The following is a 25,284-nucleotide window of genomic DNA, read 5'->3' as shown; positions in this document are numbered from 1 at the left end:
ATGGGCCAATCGCTTTTCATGGGTCCACTCTCAAGGTAGCCAATCCAACATCTGTGGCAGCCACCGTGGGTACAGGTGCATCAGAGGCTGTTGGGATAGGTGATATTGTTTCACTAACATCCTGTTCAAAGAGAGTGTAGAATTTCAACAAGAGATTCTTGATAACCAAGGGAATGAAAGATTCATCAGGGATATGCAGGAATCGAGAGGTGAAGTTAAAAGTCAGATCCGCCATATGATTGAAAAATTCATGCTGTTCCATGATCTGAACGGTCTACTCTTCTTCCTTGCTTATAGTTAATATAAATAAATGATAAATCAAGCTCAAGAAACGAAAAGGTTAAAAGATTAGCTCAAATAACCCCTGAAAACATCAATCTGATACCAGCAATATTTTGAAAGAATGTGAAATCCATTAGTAAAGAAATATGTTAAAACTTTTGCCATTGGAACATGTGGTCAATGAGAATGGTTAGCAGCCCAAGAACCTCAGGTAATGGGTTCTTGGGTTAACGTTAGTTGGATAGTTGGAGCTGGGCAACAGTATTTCATTATCCAAGTGTACTTTTCTAAAGTTGGTAAGCGTGATGACCGCATTTGGTTTTTCAAGGGAGTGTTTGCTGTGTTGAACTTTACACCTTGATAAAGTAGTTACCTATCAAGAATAACTTACTTGACTCTCCACCCATCATAATCTTACTGACATTTCTGCAATTACAGAAAATACCTCACTCACATGCAGTTTCATCTTAAGTCACACATTTTCTATAAAACCTTTGATTTTGATAACTAACTGTTTCAACACAAATCATTTTATTTCTGAACTGTCAAAATATAGCTGGTAAATATGCATTTAATGACAGTCCTATGTTAACACAGTCAAGCTTTGCTGGAGGGCTTTCAAAATTATGCCGGATTACTGAAATTTCATAGTATTCCCTCCAGTTCTCAGGAAATGAACCCACAAATGTTGGGGGTACCAGCAGAGAATTGAGGGATCATGACTTTGGGATCCCAGTCTTGCACTTCTGCTCAAGTTATCAAAACACACTTCTGAAGCCCTTTCATGCTTAAATTAATCAAACCGGCAATGTGAAGTTGGCTGATAGTATGTATTATTTAGGTCACAGCTCAGGTGAGTACTGTGTGTAATTCTGGTCGCCACAATATAGGAAGAATGTGATATCACTAGACAGGGTGCAGAAGGCGATTCGCCAGGTTGTGGTCTGGGCTTGAGTAATTCAGCGATTAAAAAAAGACCATGTAGACTGGGACAACAGTCTTTAGTTCTGAGGAAGGGTCACAGGACCAGAGGCATTACCTGTTTGTTTTCCTTCACAGATGCTGCCACACCTGAACTTTTCCAGCAACTTTGTTTTTGATCCTGATTTACAGCATCCACAGTTCTTTTGGTTTTTAATCTATGTAGGTTGGGTTATTTCCCTTTGCGTTGAGAAAGCTGAGGTAGGCATCTGATTAAGGGATGCAAAGTTCTGAGGGAAATAAACAGGGTAGCTAGGGAGAAACTTTTCCACTTATTAGAGGAGTCAATGACCCAATGGCAAGGTTTTCCCTTATGAAGCAGGAGGTTCAGAGGGGGTCTGAGGTAAGATTTTATCCCCTAACCTAAACAGGGGTGGGTTATTTGGAAGTCACTATCTGAATGCATGGTAGAAGCAGGAACCCTCAAGATATTTAAGTACTATTTAGATGAGCACTTGAAACTCCATGGCACATGAGGCTACAGGTCAAGTGTTGGAAAATGGGATTAGAACAGACAAATATTTGATGACCAGTACGGACAAATTGGTCCAAAAAGGTCCTCTTTCTGCACTGTGATAACTCCCGCATCTTCATGACCAAAGAATTTATTGATGGTTTGTTCAGCATCTCCTTTAAACATCCAAGGAACCAGCAATGTTTCTGCAAAAAAGTGTCAGTAGCTCCGAAATCGATATAGTACACCAACATCCAGTTGGCAACTATCTCAAATTATAAACAAGCAATTTAAACAAAACATTTACAGCAATTTCTTCCTTTAGCAGCGAAATAAAGTATAATTAAAATGATCATTATAATGGTGACTATTTAGCCCATTTTAGGGTATTGATTCAAAATGACCAAAATCTTTCCTCTGGGTTATTTCCTAGACTATTACATCTTTTACCACCTCAATTACTCTACCCATGTAGGAACTGTTCATTTTGTGAACCACTCACCAATACTCCCAAATATGCTTTAGAATCATGCCATCTTCAGAACTTAACTAGTTATACCTACACCTATAATATAGTATAAATTCCTGATCAACAAATCTTATTGTGTAGAAACAGTACAAACTACAGAAAGAGATTATAAAAAACATATCCCATAAGATATTTGTAGTTAAAGTTTAAAAAGCAAAAGAAATATAGCAACATAAATAGATAGCTGTTTACCTTCCAGGAAGTGAAAAATAAAAACAGGTGTTGTTTAGATTCGAGAAAAAAGTTTGAAAATGACGTACCCGGGAGTTATTCCTCTCAAAATCAGTGGAAAGCCAAGCGTAGATGGGTTTTAAATTGGAGAAATGAGGCTTGCAATGTGCTGGGACGAAATACAGAAATTGGATGTATATTTTTATTAAATGAATAAACAGGTAAGACTCAGAATTTGATGCCAGTTTGAACACAGTGATAAAGCAGTGTGTATTCTGGAAATTTAAGGCATAGAATACAAGAACAAAGAAATAATGGAATTGTATAAAGAAACGGGGAAGCCATGGTTTGAGTTCTGTCTGCAGTTGAGTGTGTGAAGATTATAAAAACAGGTAAAAATAATGTGTTCAGCACAGCTTGAACTAAAAGAATGTAAGATGAGAAACTATTGATGAGTAATGTAGGATTATAAGAATAACACAGAAACAGGTCATTTGGTTCACTACCATTGTAACCAACTCCTCTCTTTTCCAGCCTCCCAGTGAATACAAATTAGTTACTTCAATCACTTGTTCTGGATTGCAAAAAGGTCTAACATGTTAGGATTATTAACCTGAAACAGAGGAGACTAACATCATATTTTAATTGGATGCAGGGGTTAAAAAATAACTAGAAGAAAACAAAGTACTGCAGCAATGGAATGAGAAACCTTTGACCTTTCAAATCCCTTTACATTTTAAGTGTTTTGTTTAAAATGCTACAATATTCTGAAATTAAGGGTATAAAGTTTAAATAACTTATCTTCCTAATTTAATGCTTGAATCCTGATATTATTATGCTGAATCTGCACGGTATTTCAAGTAAAACTAGTCTATCTTTTCAGCAGTGCAGTGCACAGAAATAAATATTATCCCTCTGATGTGGCCCGATAATGGTTTTATTTAACTAAAATAGAATTTCACAATGATGAAGTGATATCTCCTTCTGAAAGGGGAAAGTAGTTGTGTACACTTAGCTGCCTAGGCTAAGATGCCTGGAGAAAGTAGGAATAACATGTACAAGATATATTCTAATCGCAACCAGGAGTCTGACAACAGATGCAAGCAAAAAAATTATTCAAACAGCTTTCCACATGTTCTTATGAGACTTCTGGTTAAATTTTCTCTGTTCAAAAACGTATTCAGATATGCAAATGACTGTACAAGACCCTCGCCAGATTTCAAGTGAAAAATAAAGCCTATAATTGATAATTACTTTTTCCACGAAGTGCTGGGTATAGATTTAAACATTAATATTAAAGTCAACGATAAAAAAAACAGGCAGATGGAAGGACTCAACAAATTTTGCTTTTATCATAGCCCATCTAAGCTCAGCCAAATAAACATAAGTAGGTAATAATTCTCAATGTAGAATAATTGCTGAATATATGTACCTTCCAAAAGTGATCCACTTTGCCATATACAAGTGACTGATTTTGCCTTTTGATATCATCAAGATGACTAATATCACTGGCATTGAGGTGTTGTTCAACCACAAATCCCAGGAAGCTGTTGTCAGGTGTATGAGCTGCAAAGACAGGCAAGATAGACAACACAGATTTCATAATTTGATCAAAATAGTGATCAGTTTAGGAGAACCCAGCAGGGATTCTAGATATCAATATCTTATCCTGATGCATATTCTTAACATTTGAACATGCTAATTTTAGTAATCCAAAAAATAAATGGGAAGTATCACGCATGTGAAAAACTGAATGACACATATTTAAAGAAGGGAATCATATCATAGCAACAGAACAATTTTTAACCAAAGTAATATAAACATAACATTAAAAAGGTGACAATAATTCTCAGTGCTTAAATCTGGAGTTGTGGGACAATTTCTACAACTGCAAATAAGTCATTTCTTTACAACAGTCTTAGCATTTAAATCTCTTTATATTCTTCTCTGCAGATCTGCCAAAAGTCAAAAATGCTGTTGAGCTACAAATGTATTAAATGTACTTAAAAAGCCTTCTAAATATTCCATAGCCTTTAAAAATGCAATATCATTTTAAAGGCAGCAGTGGTATAGCGATAGCACCATCGGGATACCGATCCTGCACCCCAGATATGGGTTCAAGTCACACCAGGGCAGATGGTGAAATCTGAAAATCAATAAAAATCCAAATGATGACTACACACTCTCTGTTGATTGTCATAAAAACCTATCTGGTTCACAAACATCCTCTTGGGAAGAAAACTTGCCATCCTTACTTGGTCTGGCCGACATGTGATTCCAGACCCACAGCAATGCAGTTGACTGTTAACTCTTTTCTGGACAGCAGGGTGAACAATAAATGCTGGCCTAGCTCGTGACACCCACATCTCACGAACGGGTTTTTTCTTTTTAAATCCAGAGCTACACGACTAAGTGCAAAATAATTTGAAAACTGGATTTAGAATGTTTAGCTTTAGATGCTCTTTCATTCACAGAATGCCAACTTACCAATACATATAAATAAATATCACCTGTATAATACCAATACAGCAGTAGCAGACAACGGGAATCCAGCATACCTCAGAAGCATTCTATTTGAATTAGTCACAGCTTGGTACAGCAACAGCTCTGCCAAGGACCACAAAGAACTGCAGAAAGTTGTGAACCCAGCACAAACCATCATCATGCAAGCCAACCTTCCATCCACTGTCTCAAACTACACTTCTCATTGCCATGGAAAGGCAGCCAAAGACCCTGTCCTCCCCTGGTTATAATCTTTTCCGACCTCTTGTCAGGCAGAAAAGCTTAAAACACATGTACGAACAGATCGAAGAACTGCTTTTCCCTCTGCTGTTAACAGATTTCTCAAAAGGACCCCTCCAATTTCAAATCTAATGTTGATCTTGCTTTTTGTACACCTTCCTTGCAGTTGTAACTTTGTATTCCTTGCTCTATCCAATAACCCGTGGTGTTATAATCTGCCTATACTTTAGGCAAAACAAGGCAAACCAAAGTTAGTTCAGTTATGCCCGGTATCAGGAGAGTGATGGAAGGTTGGATGGTCTGTAAATGCCAAGAGTGTAATTAGGCATGAACTGACAATAGTGTGAAAGATGGTGCATTCTTGAAATACTTGCTAGTTTAAAATGGCATCAAGCACATTTTTAACCTTATTTTAAAACAGCCAAATGTGTGATTTACTCTATTGAAAACAATCACTTCTGTGTATAAGCTGATAAGAGAATAGGCACAGTAAACCAGATTATAGTATTAATAAAAAAATTAAAACATTTTAATGTTCTTAAACTACATATAAACATTAGCAAAAATCAATTATAGCTCTACCAGTACATTATTGCAAGAAAAATCCATCATTGGTATAGTCTAGTTCTTAGTGGGTAAATGTATATGCTTCACTTAAATCAATTTGGTTATTGTTTATTAGTCTCAACTTAAGTATAGTGACAATTTCTATTCCTAGTTAGAACTGTTAGCTTATAGCTGTTGAGCATCATTGGCAATAACAAACAAATGAACTTATGTAGAATATCAGGTTAGTGAAATTTCAACATGTACAATCCCATACATTTGTAAAGAGTGTGACATAATGTAAGAAAGCTGACTTTAACAATAAAAGTAAGTCACCCAGTTAAGAATTATAATCATGCATTCCACAAAATACACTGCACCTGCTTCAATTTTCAACAGTATTGATAATCTGGTAATGCTTAATTTAATCGGTGAAGGAATGAACAAAATACAGCCTTCAGTTAAGATTGAAGAGAATTTCAATTAGAATAAAAAGCATTGCTTTTTAGCATTTGTTTCGAAGGCAAATAAAAAGGCAACATTTTTGAATGCAGGTGCCAGAGTTACATATAATGCAATTTCCACCTATGTTATCTTAGATCAAGAAAGTTATTTCCAACTGTAGCCCTCAATAAAAGTTATCACCTATCTGGACTCCATTTTCTCCCCCTTGGTCCAGGAGCTCGCTATCTACGTCCGTGACACCACCCATGCCCTGCACCTCTTCCAGAACTTCCAATTCCCTGGTCCCCAACACCTCATTTTCATCATGGACGTCCAGTCCCTATACACCTGCATTCCCAATGCAGATGGCCTAAAGGCCCTCCGCTTCTTCCTGACCCGCAGACCCGACCAGTCCCCCTCCAATGACACCCTCATCCGCCTAGCAAAACTCGTCCTCACCCTCAACAACTTCTCTTTCGATTCCTACCACTTTCTACTGACAAAGGGGGTGGCCATGGGTACCCGCATGGGCCCAAGCTATGCCTGCCTCTTTGTAGGTTATGTGGAATAGTCCCTCTTCCGTACGGACACTGCCCTAAACCCAACTGCTTCCTTCATTACATTGACGACGGTATCGGCACCACCTCATGCTCCAAGAGAAGCTCGAACAGTTCGTCCATTTCACCAACACCTTCCACCCCAACCTTCAGTTCACCTGGACCATCTCTAACACATCCCTCACCTTCCGGGTCCTTTGTCTCCATCTCAGGCAACCACCTACAAACCGATGTCCATTTCAAGCCCACCGACTCCTACAGCTACCTGGAATACACCTCCTCCCACCCACCTTCCTGCAAAAACTCCATCCCCTATTCCCAGATAACAAAACATGGAGCTGGATGAGAAACGTCAGCTTTTGTGCTCCTAAGATGCTGCTTGGCCTGCTGTGCTTATCCAGCTCCACACTTTGTTATCTTGGATTCTCCAGCATCTGCAGTTCCCATTATCTCTGATCCCCTATTCCCAATTCCTTTGCCTCCGCCGCATCTGCTCCCAGGATGAGGCATTCCACTCCCGCACATCCCACATGTCCTCGTTCTTCGAGGACCGCAACATACCCCCGCAGTGGTCGAGAACGCCCTTGACCACGTCTCCCGCATTTCCTGCGCCTCATCCCTCACAATAACCGCCAAAAGAGAATCCCCCTAGTCCTCACATACCACCCCACCAACTTCCAGATACAACGCATCATCCTCCGACACTTCCACCATTTACAATCCGACCGCACCACCAAAGACATTTTTCCAGCCCCACCCTTGTCTGCCTTCCAGAGAGACCACTCTCTCCACGACTCCCTTGTCCGCTCCACACCTGGCACTTTTCCCTGCAACCGCAGGAAGTGCTACACCTGCCTCCACACCTCCTCCCTCACCCCCATCCCAGGCCCCAAGATGACTTTCCACATCAAGCAGATGTTCACCTGCACATCTGCCAACCTGGTATAATGCATCCGCCGTACCCGGTGTGGCTTCCTCTACATTGGGGAAACCAAGTGGAGGCTTGGGGGCCGCTTTGCAGAACACTTACGCTCAGTTCGCAATAAACAACTGCACCTCTCAGTCGCGAACCATTTCAATTCCTCCTCCCATTCCTTAGATGACATGTCCATCCTGGGCCTCCTGCAGTGCCACAATGATGCCACCTGAAGGTTGCAGGAACAGCAACTCATTCAGCTTGAGAACTCTGCAGCCCAATGGTATCAATGTGGATTTCACCAGCTTCAAAATCTCCACTCCCCCCAATGCATCCCAAAACCAACCCAGCTCATCCCTGCCTGCCTAACCTGTTCTTCCTTTCACCCATCCCCTCCTCCCACCTCAAGCTGCACCTTCATTTCCTACCTATCAACCTCATCCCGCCTCCTTGACCTGTCCGTCCTCCCCGGACTGACCTATCCCCTCCCCACCCATACTCTCCTCTCCACCTATCTTCTCTATCCAACTTTGGTCTGTCTCCCCCTCTCTCCCTATTTATTTCAGAATCCTCTCCCTATCCCCCTTTTCTGTTGAAGGGTCTAGGCCCGAAACGTCAGCTTTGGTACTCCTAAGATGCTCTTTGGCCTGCTGTGTTCATCCAGCTCCACACCTTGTTATCTTCTGCCTTTTCTTTCAGCTTTTAATTTCGAGATTTATTGAGCTAAATATTCCTAGTAGGATTTCCTAGTGTGTCACAATCCTTCCATATCTGAATTCTGGATCAGAAACCTTGAAAGTGGAACAGAGTATGGCACCAAATACAAAGTTATTTTTGATAGTCATTAGCAAAGGCAGTTAGATGCCAGTGCTGGTGGTATCACTGGCCTCCTTCACAATGTGGATGCTCTTGAGGGGGCCAGTAGCAGGAATGACAGCAGTACCACAGCAGCATCTTCAGTCGAAGGCAGCAGCACCATTTCAGCAACAGCTACATTAGCAGTAAAACATTCTCCACAAACTTGTTATAGTGGTATAACTTTTATCTGGGGAGACTTGAACAATGGGATTGAATGCTGGCAATTTAATAAACAGCTTAAGGCTCACAACTTGGACCTTCCATTGAGAAGTAACCTGCGTTTCATTTTCAGAATTTTTTCAGTGTTGAGGCCAGCCTGACAAAATATCCTTATGCTCTAGCCTCTGTAGAATGAGGAAAATTTAGCCCTTTCTACCCCCAATCCAACCTATTAAATTTATACACAACTATCACATGCCTTTTCCATTCTCTGAACCATAAAATAATGAACATGACTGTCAATAATTTCAACTTTATCAGTCAAATTAAAAGTTGATTTGTTACACAAAGCTCTGGTAAAACTGCATTCAGGATACTGCAATGCAGTTCTGGACATGCAGGTCTAACTGAATCACATTGGCATTATTACTGGACTAGTCATTCAGAGCCTCGACTATTGCTCCTAAGTCCTAATCCTCTATGTGACTGAGAAAAACCTAAATTCAATTGCAAAGCTGAAATAAAAGTTATTTGCATTAGGAACAATTATTAAACCACTGGATTGTTATAAAAACATGATCTAGATAATTACTGAGTTTCAAGGGAAATAAGTGATATGTTTGTCTGTTTGTATCTTTCTATTCTGCACCACACTACTCATTGATATGCTTACTTGCTTATTTTTAGTGGTTGGTTTGACAGTTAATTACAGAGCTCTGAAAACTAAAGAGGCAAAACTTTTGTACAACGCTATTTAAAAATGGCAACTGGTTGCAAAGAAATATATTTATGTTGCTCATATCTTAGACGGAGCAACTAGCCTAGACATTTTAAGACTCCTGTACGAAATTTTTGTCTCAAGTTGCAAAAATTTTCTATTCGACTGAAAACTTAAATCTGTGGTCTACTAGTATTCTAATAAAGAATTTAATCCTCAAATCATTTAACGCAAAGAGAATCAAATGGAAGAATTTACTCACGGAACATGGTGTAGAACTGTTGTGGGTTCAGGTTCCATTTACCCCATGGTGTCTTATGGCCCTTAGACTGAGCATATTGAGCACTGTTAAATTCTGGTTCCGTACCAAATGAATCCAACACTCTAAGCATACATCTGAAAACAGCGAAGGAGACAAATAAGGAGAAAACACCAATAAGGCAGGCAATTATAAATAAGATGGATATATTTGTACTTTTTCAATATAAAAAGATCAACCACTGCGCATTTTTACATGCTTAACGTAGTTTTGTGCTGCGCAACTTTTAAATTGAGAAGCAAAAAGTTGCTGTTGATTGCATAGTTTTATCAATGGAATCTTTCCAACAAGCAAAATTTTTCTTCTTTATTCATTCATGGGATGACGGCATTGCTTTTCAGCAGCATTTATTGGCCAGAGGGAAGCTGAGAATCAACCACATTGCTGTGGGTCTGGAGGACATGAGCAAGCCAGATGGGTTTTCTGACAATCAGCATAGATGTCACTCGATTCTTAATTGCAGACAGTTACTGGATTCAAATTGCAGATTCAAATTCCATCATCAGCTGTGTCAGGATTTGAAACCAGGACATTATCTTGGTCGCTGGAGTAACAGTCCAGCAATAATACCACTAGGCCATTGTTTCCCTATGCGAACCAAAATCAGGTCATGAAAATGCAAACAGTTTAAAAACTACCGGATTAAAAGTAAATGAGTCTAAAATGTTAACCTCTTTTCTCTAAGTGCTGACCAAGCTGTAATGCTTTCCAGCATTTTCAGTTAATACAATATGAAATAAAGCAGATGTACCTATTAGCATTAGTATTTCTGGCCATTTAAGTTAAAGGAAAAAAAACTGCAATACACGTGTATGAATGTAACAATTGTTTTTGCTACTTAGGTGGGGCAGCATGGTGACACAGGAACAGTAGTTAGCACTGTTGCCTCACAGCACCAAGCACCCAGGTTCAATTCCAGCCTTGGGTGACTATCTTTGTGGAGTTTGCACATTCTCCCCACATCTGTTAGGGTTTCCCCTGGGAGCTCTAGTGTCTTCCCACAGTCCAAAGAGGTGCATGTTAGGTTGATTTGCTACACCCAATTGCCCCGAAGTGTTCAAGAACATGTAGGCTAAGTGGAATAGCTATGATAAATATGGAGTTGGGGATGGGATGCCCTTTGAAATGCTGCAGGCCTCGATGGATTCTCTCTGCTCTGTAGGGTTTCTATGATTTAATGTCACATGGAACTGTTTTTTGACAAGCAAAAAAAAGTTTAACTACCTGGCTACTTGATTAAGGTAAACTACTAGTATAGGAGGCAATGTCTTGCAATCCAGGGGGCCACTAATATTTTATGGATTCAAATTCCCCCCACATCAGCTGTTGGAATTTAATAAACAAATTTAATTTAGTTAAAGAAGTTAATTTTATAAATTTTTTTATTTAATAAAATAACAAATACCAGTCCAAAAACTAGTTTAATGGTTATCTTAAATATTGTCAATTGCAGAAACATTTTAGTGAACCGATAATGAAGGGAAGAAAATCTGCCATCCTTATTTGGCTGACCCACAGACAAATCTAGAGCTACAGCTGTGACTGACCCTTAAACACCCTCTGAAATGGCTTTACAAGCAGGTGCATCAAAATATGAAATATGCAAATAAAGAATGAAACTGCATGGACCATGCACACAGAATGACCTCGGTACTGGAAAGGCAAAAAGGTGAATCCACCCCTGGCTAACTTGCGAGATCACCCTTATTAATATCAGAAAGCACGTACCAAAGTTGGAACAGCTGCCCCAAACTAGTCTAACAATACCCTGACTCTCAGAATCATACCTAATATCCCAGGCACTACCACAGCATAGAGCTGCAGAGGAGATAAGCTGTAGAGCTAGATGAACACAGCAGGCCAAGAAGCTGAGGAGCAGAAATGCTGATGTTTCGGACTTAAGACCCTTCTTCAGAAATTTTCTGAAGGGTCCATTTTCTGAAGATGATTCCAGGCCCAAATAGTCAGCCTTTCTGCTCCTCTGATGCTGCTTCGCCTGTGATCCAGCTCTAAACCTTGTTATCTCAGATTCTCCAGCATCTGCAGTTCCTGGTGTCTTTGATATGGTCACAAAGAATTTGCCCAGAGAGCAACATTTTTTCTAAGCGGTATGCACACGCAGGTGTGCTGTTGACACGGATCACTACATTGAAACCAAAAGTATGAGACTTACTGCCACACATGGATACCACCGAACCCCCTCCACCGACTCTGCCCCCCACCCCCAAACTGGGCAGAATGAAATGGAGAGGGAATGCAGCCTGAGAGTCTTTAATACTGATGAGATCCAACAAAATCTACTGACATCAATGTTAAACATGGACATGGTAGTCATCAAACCACTTGCTATCCCTGAATCTACTCAGCCAGTAAATTAGTATTCTTTCACGTTGAACACCAACTGGTAGCAGTACCAATTGTGCCATGGGTACACTAACTGGGGGCCTTTCAACGTTTATGACAAGGAAGTGCTCGTAGTACCAGCACTAACCAAACAGACAATTCTAGAGGATACAGGTGCTACGTTGTGTCTACGGCTGATGGGGAGTGAACCAACAAGAGGGAAAAATCTACTTGATTTTGTTCTCACTGATTTTCCTGTTGCAGGTCTATTTTTCCAAATCGAAAAATCAGGAGGGGTGGTGATTGGAGTAAACCCTTGGAGTAAAATCTTGCCTTCACATTGAGGAACCTATCCATAGAGTCACACAATACTTCACTGTGTTAAAAGCAATATATTTTCAACAGATCTAACAACTCTAAACTGGGCTTTATGGGCCAATACAGCAACAAAATCCTATTCCACCAGAAAATGATACTTCATACCTCTCCAAACTGTCCTCACTGCCCTTTAAGAAATCTCAGCCTGAAGAAGGGTCTAGGCCTGAAACATCAGCCTTCCTGCTCCTCTGATGTTGCTTGGCCTGCTGTGTTCATGCAGCTCTACATCTTGTTATCTGCTGAACTATTAACTGCGCTTCTTTGTTTTTCTACTTTAGTGAGAAGGACTGTAACGTCTAACGCCATGACATGTTTACTTTGCTTTTCTGCTTTGTACTAGGATTTCGTGCCTAGGGGCATTTGTGCCTAAGAAGGCGCCATAAGTAGCAGATTGTAAACTTTTCACTATTGATGTGAGTGAGTATGTGACAATAAAAGCAATTCTATTTCTATTTCTAATTATCAGGTGTGAATATACTATCAGCAGTGATAGAAGAGTTTTGTTAACAATGCTATCAAGTGCTCAGCGACAGCCAGCTCGTCGATGCTCAATTTGGATTCCATTATGGGCACTAGTTGCTGACTCAATATAGCCTTTGACTAAGCTTTTTTTTTGGGGGGGATGGAAAAAGAGAAGAGGAGGTGGTGGAGGCAAGCGAGAGCACAGAGCAGAGGTGAGATGAGATTTACTCCCTTGACATAAAGGTCACAATAAAATGAATGTGGCATCAGGGTCACCCACAAACCCACCAACACACTAAAACAGCAGCTAATGAACTTAAAAGGCCCTATACAGACAACAAATAAAACGAACGTCATCTACAAAATACCTTGCAAGAACTGTGACAAACACTACATTGGACAAACTGGCAGAAAGCTAGCCACCAGGATACATGAACATCAACTAGCCACAAAACGACATGACCCACTATCACTCGTATCCTTACATACAGATAAGGAAGGACACCACTTTGTTTGGGACAACACATCCATCCTAGGACAAGCCAAACAGAGACATGCACGAGAATTCCTAGAAGCATGGCATTCCAACCAGAACTCCATCAACAAACACATTGATTTGGAGCCCATCTACTACCCTCTGAGAAAAAGAACAGGAAATGACATCACCAACCCAAGGAAACCTAAACAGAAAAATAGAAAGCGGGACATAACACCAGCACGTCGGAGGCTCACTGATGTTACCTAGAATGGTGATGAAACGTCTGAAAACTAACCTTCCAGCTCAGCGAGCAAACTCCCATCCAGAACCTCAACCTGAGCTACAAATCTTCTCAAAACTCGCTAGACCTAAAAAAAAACTAAGATCAATGAGAATCAGTAGAAACCTCTGCATTCATTGCAGTCACACCTAGCACAAAGGAAGATGTCTGTAGTTGTTGAGGTCAGTCATCTCAGCTCCAAGATATATCTGCAAGAGTTCCTCAGATGGTATCCTCAGCCCAACCACCTTCAGCTGCTGCATCAATAACCATGTACAACCCATTTTCTTCTCCTCAGATCCTGAAGTAGCCCACGTACAAAGGTAGCAAGACCTAGACAAAATGGGTCTTAAGCAGACAAATAGGAAGTACCAACCATACCACACAAGTGGCAAGCAATGGCATTTACAAAGAGGAGAGAATCTGAACAATATAAATTATAGTTTATGGACTATCTGAGAATTTTCAAAATTTTCTACTTTCTGGAGTCATGAAGTATGCACAGATGGTGGGTCATTTGGCCATCAATACTTCTGGCTCTATAGACCAATGCAGTTTCTATTTTCCTGCTGTATACCCATCGCTCTGCATGTTATTTCCCTCAAGCACCTCCCATTGAATTTTTTTAAAATTGTGAATTGTCTCTACTGCCACAAGTTCAACACCATTCGTGACTCCTCAGATACTGAAGAAGTCCATGTTCAAATGCAAATAAGACCTGAACAATATCCAGGCTTGAATTGACAAGTGGCAAGTAACATTCATAACAAGCAAATGCCAGGGAATGACAATCTGCGATATTGACACCAGTCTAACTGCCACCCCTTGACATTCAAAGGCATTATCACTGAACACTCCACTATTAATACCCTGGGGGATTACTACTGACTAGAAACTCAACTGGAGTCACTACATAAATACAGCAAAGAGGCTAGAAATATTATAGCAAGTAACTCACCACCTGACTCCGCAAAGCCTATCAGCCACCTAGTAGGTGCAAGTCAAGAGTGTGATGGAATATTCCCACTTGCCTGAATGAGTGCAGATTCAACAATACTGAAGAAGCTTGACACCATCCAGGACAAAGCAGCCTACTCAATTGGTGCCACATCCACAAGCATCCACTGCTCCCAACACCAACACTCCGTACCAGCAGTGTGTACAATCTACAAAATACACTGCAGAAAAGCCAAAAGATCCTTAGAGAGCACCATCTAAAGCCACTACAACTTCCATTTAGAAGGACAAGGGTGGCAGATACGTGGGAACACCACCACTTGCAACTTCCCCTCCAAGCCACTCAAACGGACTTTGAAATATATCACCATTCTTTCACTGTCACTGGATCAAAATCTTAAATCCCTCCCCCAAGCACACTGTGGGTCTACCTATAGCACTTGGACCGTAGTGGTTCAAGCAGGCAGCCCACCACCACCACCATTTCATAGACAACAGAAACGTGCACAAAATGCCAACATCATCCGTGTCCCATGACCAAATAAATATTCCCTTTATAGTCAATCGCATTTTAATCCGTGAATCCTCCATAATCAACATCCGGAGGTTTGCCATTTACCAAAATTGAACTGGAGCAGACATACAAATATTGCAGCTGAAATCAGCCAGCAATGAGGAATTCTGCAGCAGGTAAACCATCTCTTTAACCCCCAAAAGTCTTTCCACTAGTTAAGAGTGTGATACAATACTTGCCTGGATGGGTGCAGCTGCAACACAAGGAGCTTAACACCTAGCTAAAACGTTCCCATGGAGCAGCACCTTCCTTCAACATTCATCTCCTCCACCACTGAACACTGGCAATATCCACGACATCTAAGATGAAACGCAGAAACTCACCAAACAGCACTACACAAACCTTTCTACCAACTGGGGGAGGGAGGTACAGTTGCAAGTTCCCTTCCAAACCACATACCATTGTCCTGTAACTACACCATAAAATCACAGAAGACTGGAGCAGGTGCATGCCATTTCACTTTCAGCCTGATCCATTATTCCTTAGGATTACAGCTGCTCATCATGCTCAATATTCTAATCCTATACCTCAATCCCTTTAGCCACAAGAGCAATAGGAACAGGAATAGGCCATTCAGCCTCTTGAGCCTGTTCTAACATATAAAATGATTGTGGCTGATCTGTGGTCTGACTCCATTTGCAACTTTTCCACAAATCCCTAAAACCTTTGTTTAACAAAATTTTAAATCTGAAAACATAAATTAAGTACTGATCCAGCATCCATTGCTGTTTGCGGGAACAGTTCCAAGTATCTACCATCCTAAGCGTACAGAAGTGCTTCCTAATATTGCTCCCGAAAAGTCTGGCCCTAATTCTCACAAAGTGTCCCTTATTTATAGAATCCCCAGCCAATGGAAATAAATAGTTTACCTTTATCGAATCACAGAATCTCTACAGTGCATGTAGAGGCCATTCAGCCCATCAAGTCTGCACCAACCATCTGAAGAGCATCCCAACCTACCCCCACAACCTCACATTTACCATACTTAACCCATCTGGCCTGTAAATTCCTATTAAAATTGCCTTGTAATCTTACAAGGCCAATCCACCTAACCATCATATTGGAATGTGAAAGGTAATGCAGCACCCAGATGAATCCATGCAGACACAGGAGAAATGCACAAACTCCCTATTGAGAGTCACCCAAGGCTGAATCAAACCTGGATCGCTGGTGCTGTGAGGCAGCAGTGCTAACCACTGTGCCATACTGTTGCCTTTATCTACCCTGTCTTTTCCTGTTAATATCTTAAAAAGGATTTGATCATATCATGCCTTCACCTTCCAAATTCTAGAGAAAACAGACCTAATAAGCTTTCCTCATAGCATAACTCCTGAAGTCCAACTATTATTCTTATAAACCTATGTTATACTCTCACTAAAGCCAATTATAGCCTTCTTGAATGTGTAATACCCAGATTTACTCTAGGTACTCCAAGTGAGGTCCAACCTGGGTTTTGTATAACTGAAGCATAACGTCTACATCACTGTACTCTAGTTCTCTAGCTCTCGCTCCCCTTCTTGGCCTCAAAAAGTAAACTGCACTCTTTGCACAAAATGGTGGGTGAGTGGAATGCGCTGCCAACACTGATAGTGGAGTCAGTTATATTAGGGACATTTAAGTGACTCTTGGATAATAGTAAAATGTATGGTGTGCCGGGTAGTTTGATTTTAGAGTAGGATAATAGGTTGGCACAACCTTGTGGGCAGAAAGGCCTGTACTGTTTTATGTTCTATGCATGTTGAGTCATAAATGTCATATTCAAAACAAGAGGGTTTGAGTACAGGAACAAGGATATCTTGCTACAATTATATACAGCATTGGTGAACCCACTGTGTGCAGTTTTGATCTCCTTATTGAGGAAAGTAGTCAAGTCCACAGCCTCACCATTCTCTGGATGAAAACATTCAGCCTCATCTCAGTCCTAAAAGATTCACCCTTGAATCTTGAATGATGTCCCCCGATTCTGGACTCTCCACCACTGCTAACATCCTTCTTGCATACAACCTGTCTAATCTTGTTAAAAATTTAAAAAAGGCTTCTTGAATACCCATCACTGTCCTCCACCCATTCTTTTAAACCCCACTGAATGGAATCCAAACCAACTCTTTCTCTTCTCATCGGCCTGCTATCTCTAGATAGAATTGGGTAAACCTTCACTGCTCTCCCTGTGTAGCAAGAACATCCTACCTCAGATAAAGGGGTAGTCACAGAGGTCCATGGTCACAGAGAGAGTTGTGGGAAACACGAGAGATGCAGTCGAGGGTGTTTTCGGCCACTGTGGAGGGGAAGTTGCGGTCCTTGAAATAATGGGGAAGTAACGGTCATTTTGAGTGAAAGCCACTAGATGGAGCATTGTGAAGTAATTAGCTTTTCTGTTACAGCATGGGCGTAACCAAGAGCTAATTTTGTCAACTTACGTGATCAAATCAGACATTTGAGACAGCCTACTCCATAAACATCTGACCACCCTGTTATATTGGCACACACAGTCTGTAGAGAGAAAAGGCCAAAATGCTTTTTCCCCCCCACTTATAATTTATTTTGATTTGGAAACTCAAGACAAAGCAGCCAATTTTGCAAATAAGAAACTAGGGAGGAACAACAAAATTGAAAGATGCAGATCCAATCATCTATGGTGGAGACAAATAAAACGGTTCATTAAGGAGGAATACAGGATCCTTCTACCAATGACAAGGAAGCCCAGCATTGTCAGTAGAAGAGTCTGAAGCATTTCCAACAAATGTCAGCTGAATTGCACTGTGGACAATTGCTGCTAGGACTGTCACTGACCTCATGACATTCATATTCCACCCCCCCCCCCCCACCCCCGAGATGTCCAGATCCTGCCCACTTACATCTGCTATTCCTCTGATGCCCTCTGCCATATCGACAGTTCCCACTTCCCTGACCCTAACTGCTTCCTGTTCACCACAGATGTCCAATCCATTTATACCTCAGATCCCCACCAGGATGGTCTGAGCGCTTGTGGCTTCTTTCTCACCAGACGTCTAAACAATCCCTACTCACCACCACTCTCTGCTGAACTTTATTCTCTCACTGAACAATTTCTCCTTCAATCATCTTATTTCTGCCAAGTCAATGGAGTGACTGTGAGCACCCACATGGTTCCTAGTTATGTTGGCCTCTTTATGGGCTATGTGAAACAATCCTTGCCTCAGACCTATAGTGGCCTCATCCCACAACTCTTTCTCAGTACATCGACAACTGTTTCAGTGCCACTTCATGCTTCTGCCTGGCCCTTGGAAAAAATCTGTTCATTTTGCCTCCAATTTCCTTCTCTCCATAACTTTCATTATCTATTTCTGACAGTTCCCTTCCTTTCCGTGACATCTGTCTCTGTTTCGGGGTAATAAACTGTCCATTGCCATTCACTAGAAAGCCATGGGCTCCCATGGTTACTTTCACCACAGTGCTTCATACCCCACAACCTGTGAAGATTCCATTCCATTCTCCCAGTTTCTTCACCAGTGTCATATCCATTCAGATGATGCCACCTTTCAAAACAGTGCTGCTGACATGGCTTCCTTCTTCCATAACTGTAGTTTCCCACCACTAGTTGGCAGGGTCCTCAACCACATCTGACCAATCACCCGTGCTTCTGCCCTTGCCCTTCCCCCTCCAAATCGCTCAAACTCTTGTTTGGGTCTTCCTAGTTCTCACTTTCCACCCCACCAGCCTCTGCCTTCAAAAGATCATTCTCCACCATTTCAGACACCAAACCGATCTTCCCCTCAGTTGGACTGCATTTTGTAGGGAATCGCTGCCTCCTGGACACACTTGTCCATTCCTTGAACACCAACATCACTCCCCCTTTCCACGTAACTGCAGAAGGTGCAAAACCTGTCTATCTCCTACCTGTTCATCATCCAAGGGCCTAAACAGTCTTTCCAGGTGAAGGAGCATTTCACTTGTATTTCCTTCAATCTTGTGTACTGTAATCACTGCACACAATGTGGCCTACTCTACACTAAAGAAACTAAACGCAAACTGGGTGACCGCTTTGCAGAATACCTCTGGTCTGCATGCAAGCATGACTCCAAATGCCCCATAGTCGGTCATTTTAACACAGCATCTGGCTTGCATGACCACTTGTCGGTCCTACAGAAGTTTTTGAAGGGTCGAGGCCCTTCCTACTCAGCCTGCTGTGTTCATCCAGCCCTGCACCTTGTTATCTCAGGTTCTCCAGCATCTGCAGTTTCTACTATCTTTATCAACATTCTTTCTACCCTAGCAGTCCAATCAACACCCTGCCCCACCTCACACTAGTACATAAATGCTGCCCCCACCACACTTCATTTCAACTCTGAACAGTAACCTAGACTTGAAACATTAGCTTCCTTTCTCTGTGGAGACTGCCTGACCTGCTGCAATCTCCAGCATCTTGTTTTCAGTCCACCTTCTCCAGAGTTTGCCAGAACTATAGATAGCAGTACTCAGCCAACTTGGTTCACTCCACATGATACCCATAAATGGCTGAAGGCACTAATACTACCAAAGGCCAGCAGCCCTGACAGTGTTTTGATAATAGCCCTGAAGACTAACATTTCAGATATTGCTGTGCCTTTAGCCAAATTGTTGTAGTACAGCTAAAACACTAGCACCTACCTGACAATGTGGAAATTTGGCCAGTTATGTGCTGTACACAAATTTAACCTGGCCAATTATCAGCCCACCTATCAACTCTCAATCTTACGTAATGTGACAAAAAGGTGTCAGACAGTTATCAAGCAGACCTTGCTCAGCAATAACCTGCTCACTGAAATGTAGCTTGGGGTTCACCATAACCGCTCAACTCATGACTTCATTACAACTTTGATTTAAATGTGGACAAAGTGGAATTCCACCGAGGAGGTAAAAGTGGCTGCCTTGACATCAAGAGCAACAAGGCACCCTAGCGAAATTGGATGCAATGGAAATTGGGGGAAATCAAGGAAAAAACTCTCCAATGATCATGCCTGGTGTGACTCCAAAAAGAAGATAGTTGGAGGTCAGTTATCTCAGCTCCAAGACATCCCTACATGAGTTCCTCAGGGTAGTATCCTATGCCCAACCATTTCCACCAGCTTCAAGGATCTTTCCGCTATCACAAAGAAAGAAGTGGAAATGTTCAATGCCATTTAAAACCACTGAGGTTCTGAAGCAGTCAGTGTCAAAATGCAAGTATCTGGACAATAATATAGGCTTTATCAGATAAGCAATATTCTTACTACAGATGAGCCAGGTAATAACCATGTCCCACAACAGTGCAAATCTCATCTACTGCTCTTTAAATTTAAATTGCATTACTGTAGCTGAATCCCTTGCTAATCAAGATTCGGGGCGGGGGGGGGGGGGGGGGTACCATTAAACCACAAACTGGAACTGGGCTAGTACTATTCATACTGTGGCTACAAAAGCAGGTCAGAGGCCAGGAATCCTGCAGTGAGTAATTCACCACCCCAAGCCTTTTCATCACCTACAAAAGGTACATCAGGAATGTGATGAAATACTCCCCATTTACCTGGATGAATGCACCTCTGCCAACGCTCACCAAGACAAAACAGCTCACTTGGCTGGCATCAAATTCTAAAACAGTCACTTCTTCCAGCATCAATATGCAGTAGTACCATCTACAAGCCTCCCTAGACAGCACTTTCCACACCCATGAACGCTATCCTACAGAAGAACAAGGGCAACTAATACATGGCAACACCACTTGCAATTTCCTCTCTAAGCCACTTACCATCCTGACTTGAAAATAGGTCACTGTACCTTCAGCATTGTTGGGTCGAAATCTTGCATGTCCTTCCCTATCAGCATTGTGACAGTATATACGCCAAGTGGATGCAGAAGTTCAAGGTGGCAGTCCATCAGTACTTTCAAGGGTAATTAGGGATGGGTAATAAATGCTAGCCTAACCAGCAATTCTCACATTACCCAAGTTAGAAAAAAGAAAAATGGAAAAGGGAAAAGGACCTGGGGTGAGAGGAGCAAAAAAAGTACAGAAACCAATAAAATTCTAATGGATTCAGGATGGTCCTGATGGCAGGGTCACCATTTAAAAAGGATATGGAGTAAGCCATTTAGGATGGAGAGGAGAACAACATGTTTTCACCCAACGAACTGTCAGTTTGTGAAATTCATTACCACAGACAGTAGGTCAGGTAAAAACAGCGCAAGCTTTCAAGGAATTAGATATCATACTTGGGGCTAAGTGGATCAGTGAAGGTGGTGATAAAACAGGAATAGGCTATCGAGTTGGATGATCAGCCTTGACCATAATGTATGGTGTAGGAGGTCTGAAGAACTGAAATGCCTACTCCTGCTTCTATTTTCATGTTTCTATAAACTCTCTCAGCCCTAACTATTTTGTGACCTAGGTTGAGATCACCAGATTAATTCATTAAATATACAAGTATGGCCTCGTCAGTTTGAAAATAGACATTCAACAAAATTTCCTGTATATATTCTAATATACTCTAAATGCATGACATTCAGCAAGGGGCTAATCTGTAATTGTTGGCGCTTGCTTTGCAACAAGGATCTATTTACCAGGTATACAAATCGTAAATCTAAACAGAAACATTTTAAAATCGATGATGCTCACATCTTCACAGCCAGTTCTAGACTGGACCCCAGCTCTGCCTCTCTGGATCAGCTCTCAAAGGTCCAGCATCCCCAACAACATAAATAACACCCCCTTTATTTTGAAGCTTCCATGATTAAATATACACAATTATCAAGATTGCACAGGCATTGTTCATAGCCAGGAATATTTACAAAAGCACGGCAACCATGGAGTAACAACCACTCCCCTTTACACAAGGCACTCCCTCCAGTAGACTACACTGACATGATTATTCTCTCAGTGGGATGGGAGTCCTTCAAAAACTGTGTCCTCGTTTCGGGAAACTTTTCTAATCACAGCTTCTGGGACCTCCTGTTATTCCACAAATATGTCTGGCTGATTAGCTGTTCTTGTCCTGTGACACTGCTGCCGTCTCCAAACCTGGCTCAGACATGGCTCAACTGGCATCCCAGTGCCATGTGGATCTGCTTCTGTGGAATATCTCCCAACAGCCCTTTCTGTTGCCGAGATGCAGTAACCAGTTCCTCCAGACCAGTTCATCCCTAGTATGTACCATATGCGCCAATGGTCCTGTTTATCCAACCACCAGAGCTTGGAATCCATTTCTCCCCCAGACATAACGAGCCAGTGTCTCTCCTGTTTGGGATACCCTCAAAGTTGAGGTCTGCGCCGTTCTGGATGCTTCAGCTTTCTGATTTCACTCTACCACTTCTCTAGTCTCTTCCAGCTGAAGTTTAACATTATCGTTCAACTGCCAGCTGAAAACTAAGATGTTGGCAAACACTGGGTCAACACCTTGTGGCATGTTCCTGTACATAGAGGAACTGCTGATTCATTGTCCTAGCGATCCCTTCACTTGTGAAGTCTAAGGCCTGCTTCAAGGTTTGAACAAATCTCTGCACGTGCTAGTTTGTTACAGTGACATGGACCAGATAGCGTCTGACACTGATTTGCCGGGTACACCTTGAATTCTTGTGCATCACAAACTGTGGACCATTGTTATTCATAAGGTTACGGGGCTCCTGAACCTGGCAAATATTTCACCCAGTTGGTCAATTACGGATTCCGCTGAAATGAACTTCGTGATCACCACCTTGGGCCACTTGGAGAGGGCATCAACGACCATTAGTAACATCTGTCCCTCTTTCAGTCTCATGAAACCAATGCGAATTTGGCATGTGTGTTCTAGGCCACTCTTGTGGCTGAAGGCACCTTTCTTACTAATGCGTTGGGTTCACATGATTCCATTTTCTCCCCCTCAATTTTGAAGCTGCTCTCTTTGATCTTTGAAGTACTCCATACATGGTATAACAGAATTTAAAGCAAAATCTAGCAACATGGACATTCCACAAACACCAAGCTCACAGCTCTCCCTCCCACTCCTCATCTCTGGGATGGAGAAGTGCATAAAACCACAAGAGACAGGATCAGAACTAGGCCATTCAGCCAATAGTCTGCGCCACCATTTGACCATGGCTAATATGTTTCTCAAGGTCATTTTTTTGTCTTCTCTGCATAACCTTTGATCCCCTATCGCTATCTTAAATACACAATGATCTAACATCCACAGTTCTCTGCAGCAATTAGTGTCACAGATTAGAACTGAGCTGAGGAGGAATTTCTTCATCCAGAGGGTGACGAAAGGGTTGTCCCTTCAAAGCTGTGCCCTCAATACCTAATCTCGGCTATTAGTGGAAGCATCTTTTCCATGTCCACTCCATCCAAACCTCTCAGCAGCCTGCAGCTTTCATTCAGATTCCCAATCATCCTTCCAAAGTCCACGTACACACAAATCCTCAACAGCTCCTCTTATGACAAGCTCTTCATCCCCATAAACCTTCTCTGTATCCCTTCCAACAGCAGCACATTCTACCTTAGCTCCAGGGCCCAAAACATTGTTTTTTTTTCCTCCTTTCTTCATTCACAGGATAGGGGCGTCGCTGGCCAGGCAGCATTTATTGCCCATCCTTAATTGCACCATAGGGCAGTTCTAAGTCAACCACATTGACATGGATCTGCAGATCCGTGTCAGACCAACCAGGTAAGTATGGCAGTTTCCTTCCCTAAAGGGAAATTAGTGAACCAGATGGGGTTTTCCAACAATCGACAACAGATTCATGGTCACCAGATTCTTAATTCAAGATATCTTTTGAATTCAAATTCCGCCATCTGTCATGGCAGGATTTGAACCCGGGTCACCAGAACATTATATGGGTCTCTGGGTTAATGGTCCAGCGATAATACCACTACACCATCACCTCCCCTGCAATATTCTAAAAACAGTCTGAACAGAGCCTTACAGGCTCAGCAGTACATTTCTGCTCTTGAAGGGAATGCCAACATTGAATGGCATTCCGAGCTGCCAAATGAACCTGTATGTTAAGTTTAAGATAATTCTAAACTAGGATTCATGCGCCTTTGTGCTGCAGATTACCAAAGCCTTTCTACACAAAATAGTTTACACCTCTGTTCTTCCTACCAATGTGCACAGCCTCACACTTTACTCTGCCACTTCTCTGTCCACCTATTTGTGTGTCATCTGGAAACTTATCAACATTGCCCTCGGTTCCTTTGTAAACGTATAACCTGCACAATTGTGATCCAAACACAGACTCTGCAGTACTCCACTAATCACTATCTGCCATGGTGATAGAGGCTCATTTTTCACCACCCTCTGCATTCTGCCATTCAGTCAATCCTCTATCCATGACAGTACCTTGCCCCTAACACCATGGGCTCTTAGCAGCCTCCTCTGTGGCACCTTGTCAAAGGCTTTCTGGAAATCCAAACAGATCACGTCCACGGGCTCTGTTTTTTCTAACTGGCTCATTACCTACTCAAAAAGAATCCAGATTTGTCAGGCATAGCCTCCCTTTGAGGAAGCAATGCTGACTCAGCCATATTTTACCATGCACTTCTGAGTGCTCTGCAATTTCATCCTTAAAAAACTTTTAAGTCTTACCATGACAATATGTAGTATAAATATCATTGCAATAAATGGAACAGCTGGTACACAATGCAAAAACTAGCACTTACTGATAATGAACCCAAGATGGGCCGAGTGTCTTCTTAAATTGTGTCAAACCAACAATATCAATATAGATTAGTTCTACAATCTTATCACCACGAGTCGGGCAACCTGACCGGTTACCCATCACTTTCTTCATTATTCTATAAAGAAAACACAAATGCAATATTTTTAAAACCAGAAAATTCAAACTAACATACAAAACATTTTCAAGACTAACATAGCAACATATACACTGGCACATTTATAAAATTAATACATGGTAAAAGGCCACTAGATTTATTAAAAATATTTATACAAAGCAATTGGTTTCTCACCAGAGCAAATGTGCTATAGGAAAAAGGACAAGAACACAAACTGCCATTTTAATTGAAGTGCGCAAACGAGTTTTGAGAAGATTTGTTGCTCAGGTTGAGGTTCTGGATGTGAGTTTGCTCACTGAGCTGGAAGGCTAGTTTTCAGACATTTCGTCACCATTCTAGGTAACATCATCAGTGAGCCTCTGACAAAGCGCTGGTG

General features: G+C 41.6%; 1 protein-coding gene across 5 annotated transcripts in view; it reads right to left on the bottom strand.

Annotated features, from left to right (window-relative positions):
* mgat5 (alpha-1,6-mannosylglycoprotein 6-beta-N-acetylglucosaminyltransferase) overlaps positions 1-25,284 on the bottom strand; it is a 246,044-nt gene that overhangs the window by 161,452 nt on the left and 59,308 nt on the right. For all 5 annotated transcript variants that reach the window (XM_048533823.2, XM_048533819.2, XM_048533822.2 and 2 more), the window contains exons 9-11: positions 24,774-24,908; positions 9,620-9,753; positions 3,850-3,983 (exon numbers count right to left, since the gene is read on the bottom strand). In XM_048533823.2, coding sequence (XP_048389780.1) covers positions 3,850-3,983; positions 9,620-9,753; positions 24,774-24,908 — 403 coding nt within the window. The remainder of the gene's footprint in view (positions 1-3,849; positions 3,984-9,619; positions 9,754-24,773; positions 24,909-25,284) is intronic.

Source organism: Stegostoma tigrinum, chromosome 7, assembly GCF_030684315.1.
Source record: "Stegostoma tigrinum isolate sSteTig4 chromosome 7, sSteTig4.hap1, whole genome shotgun sequence".
NCBI lineage: Eukaryota > Metazoa > Chordata > Chondrichthyes > Orectolobiformes > Stegostomatidae > Stegostoma > Stegostoma tigrinum.
This window is presented reverse-complemented; position numbering and strand designations above follow the sequence as displayed.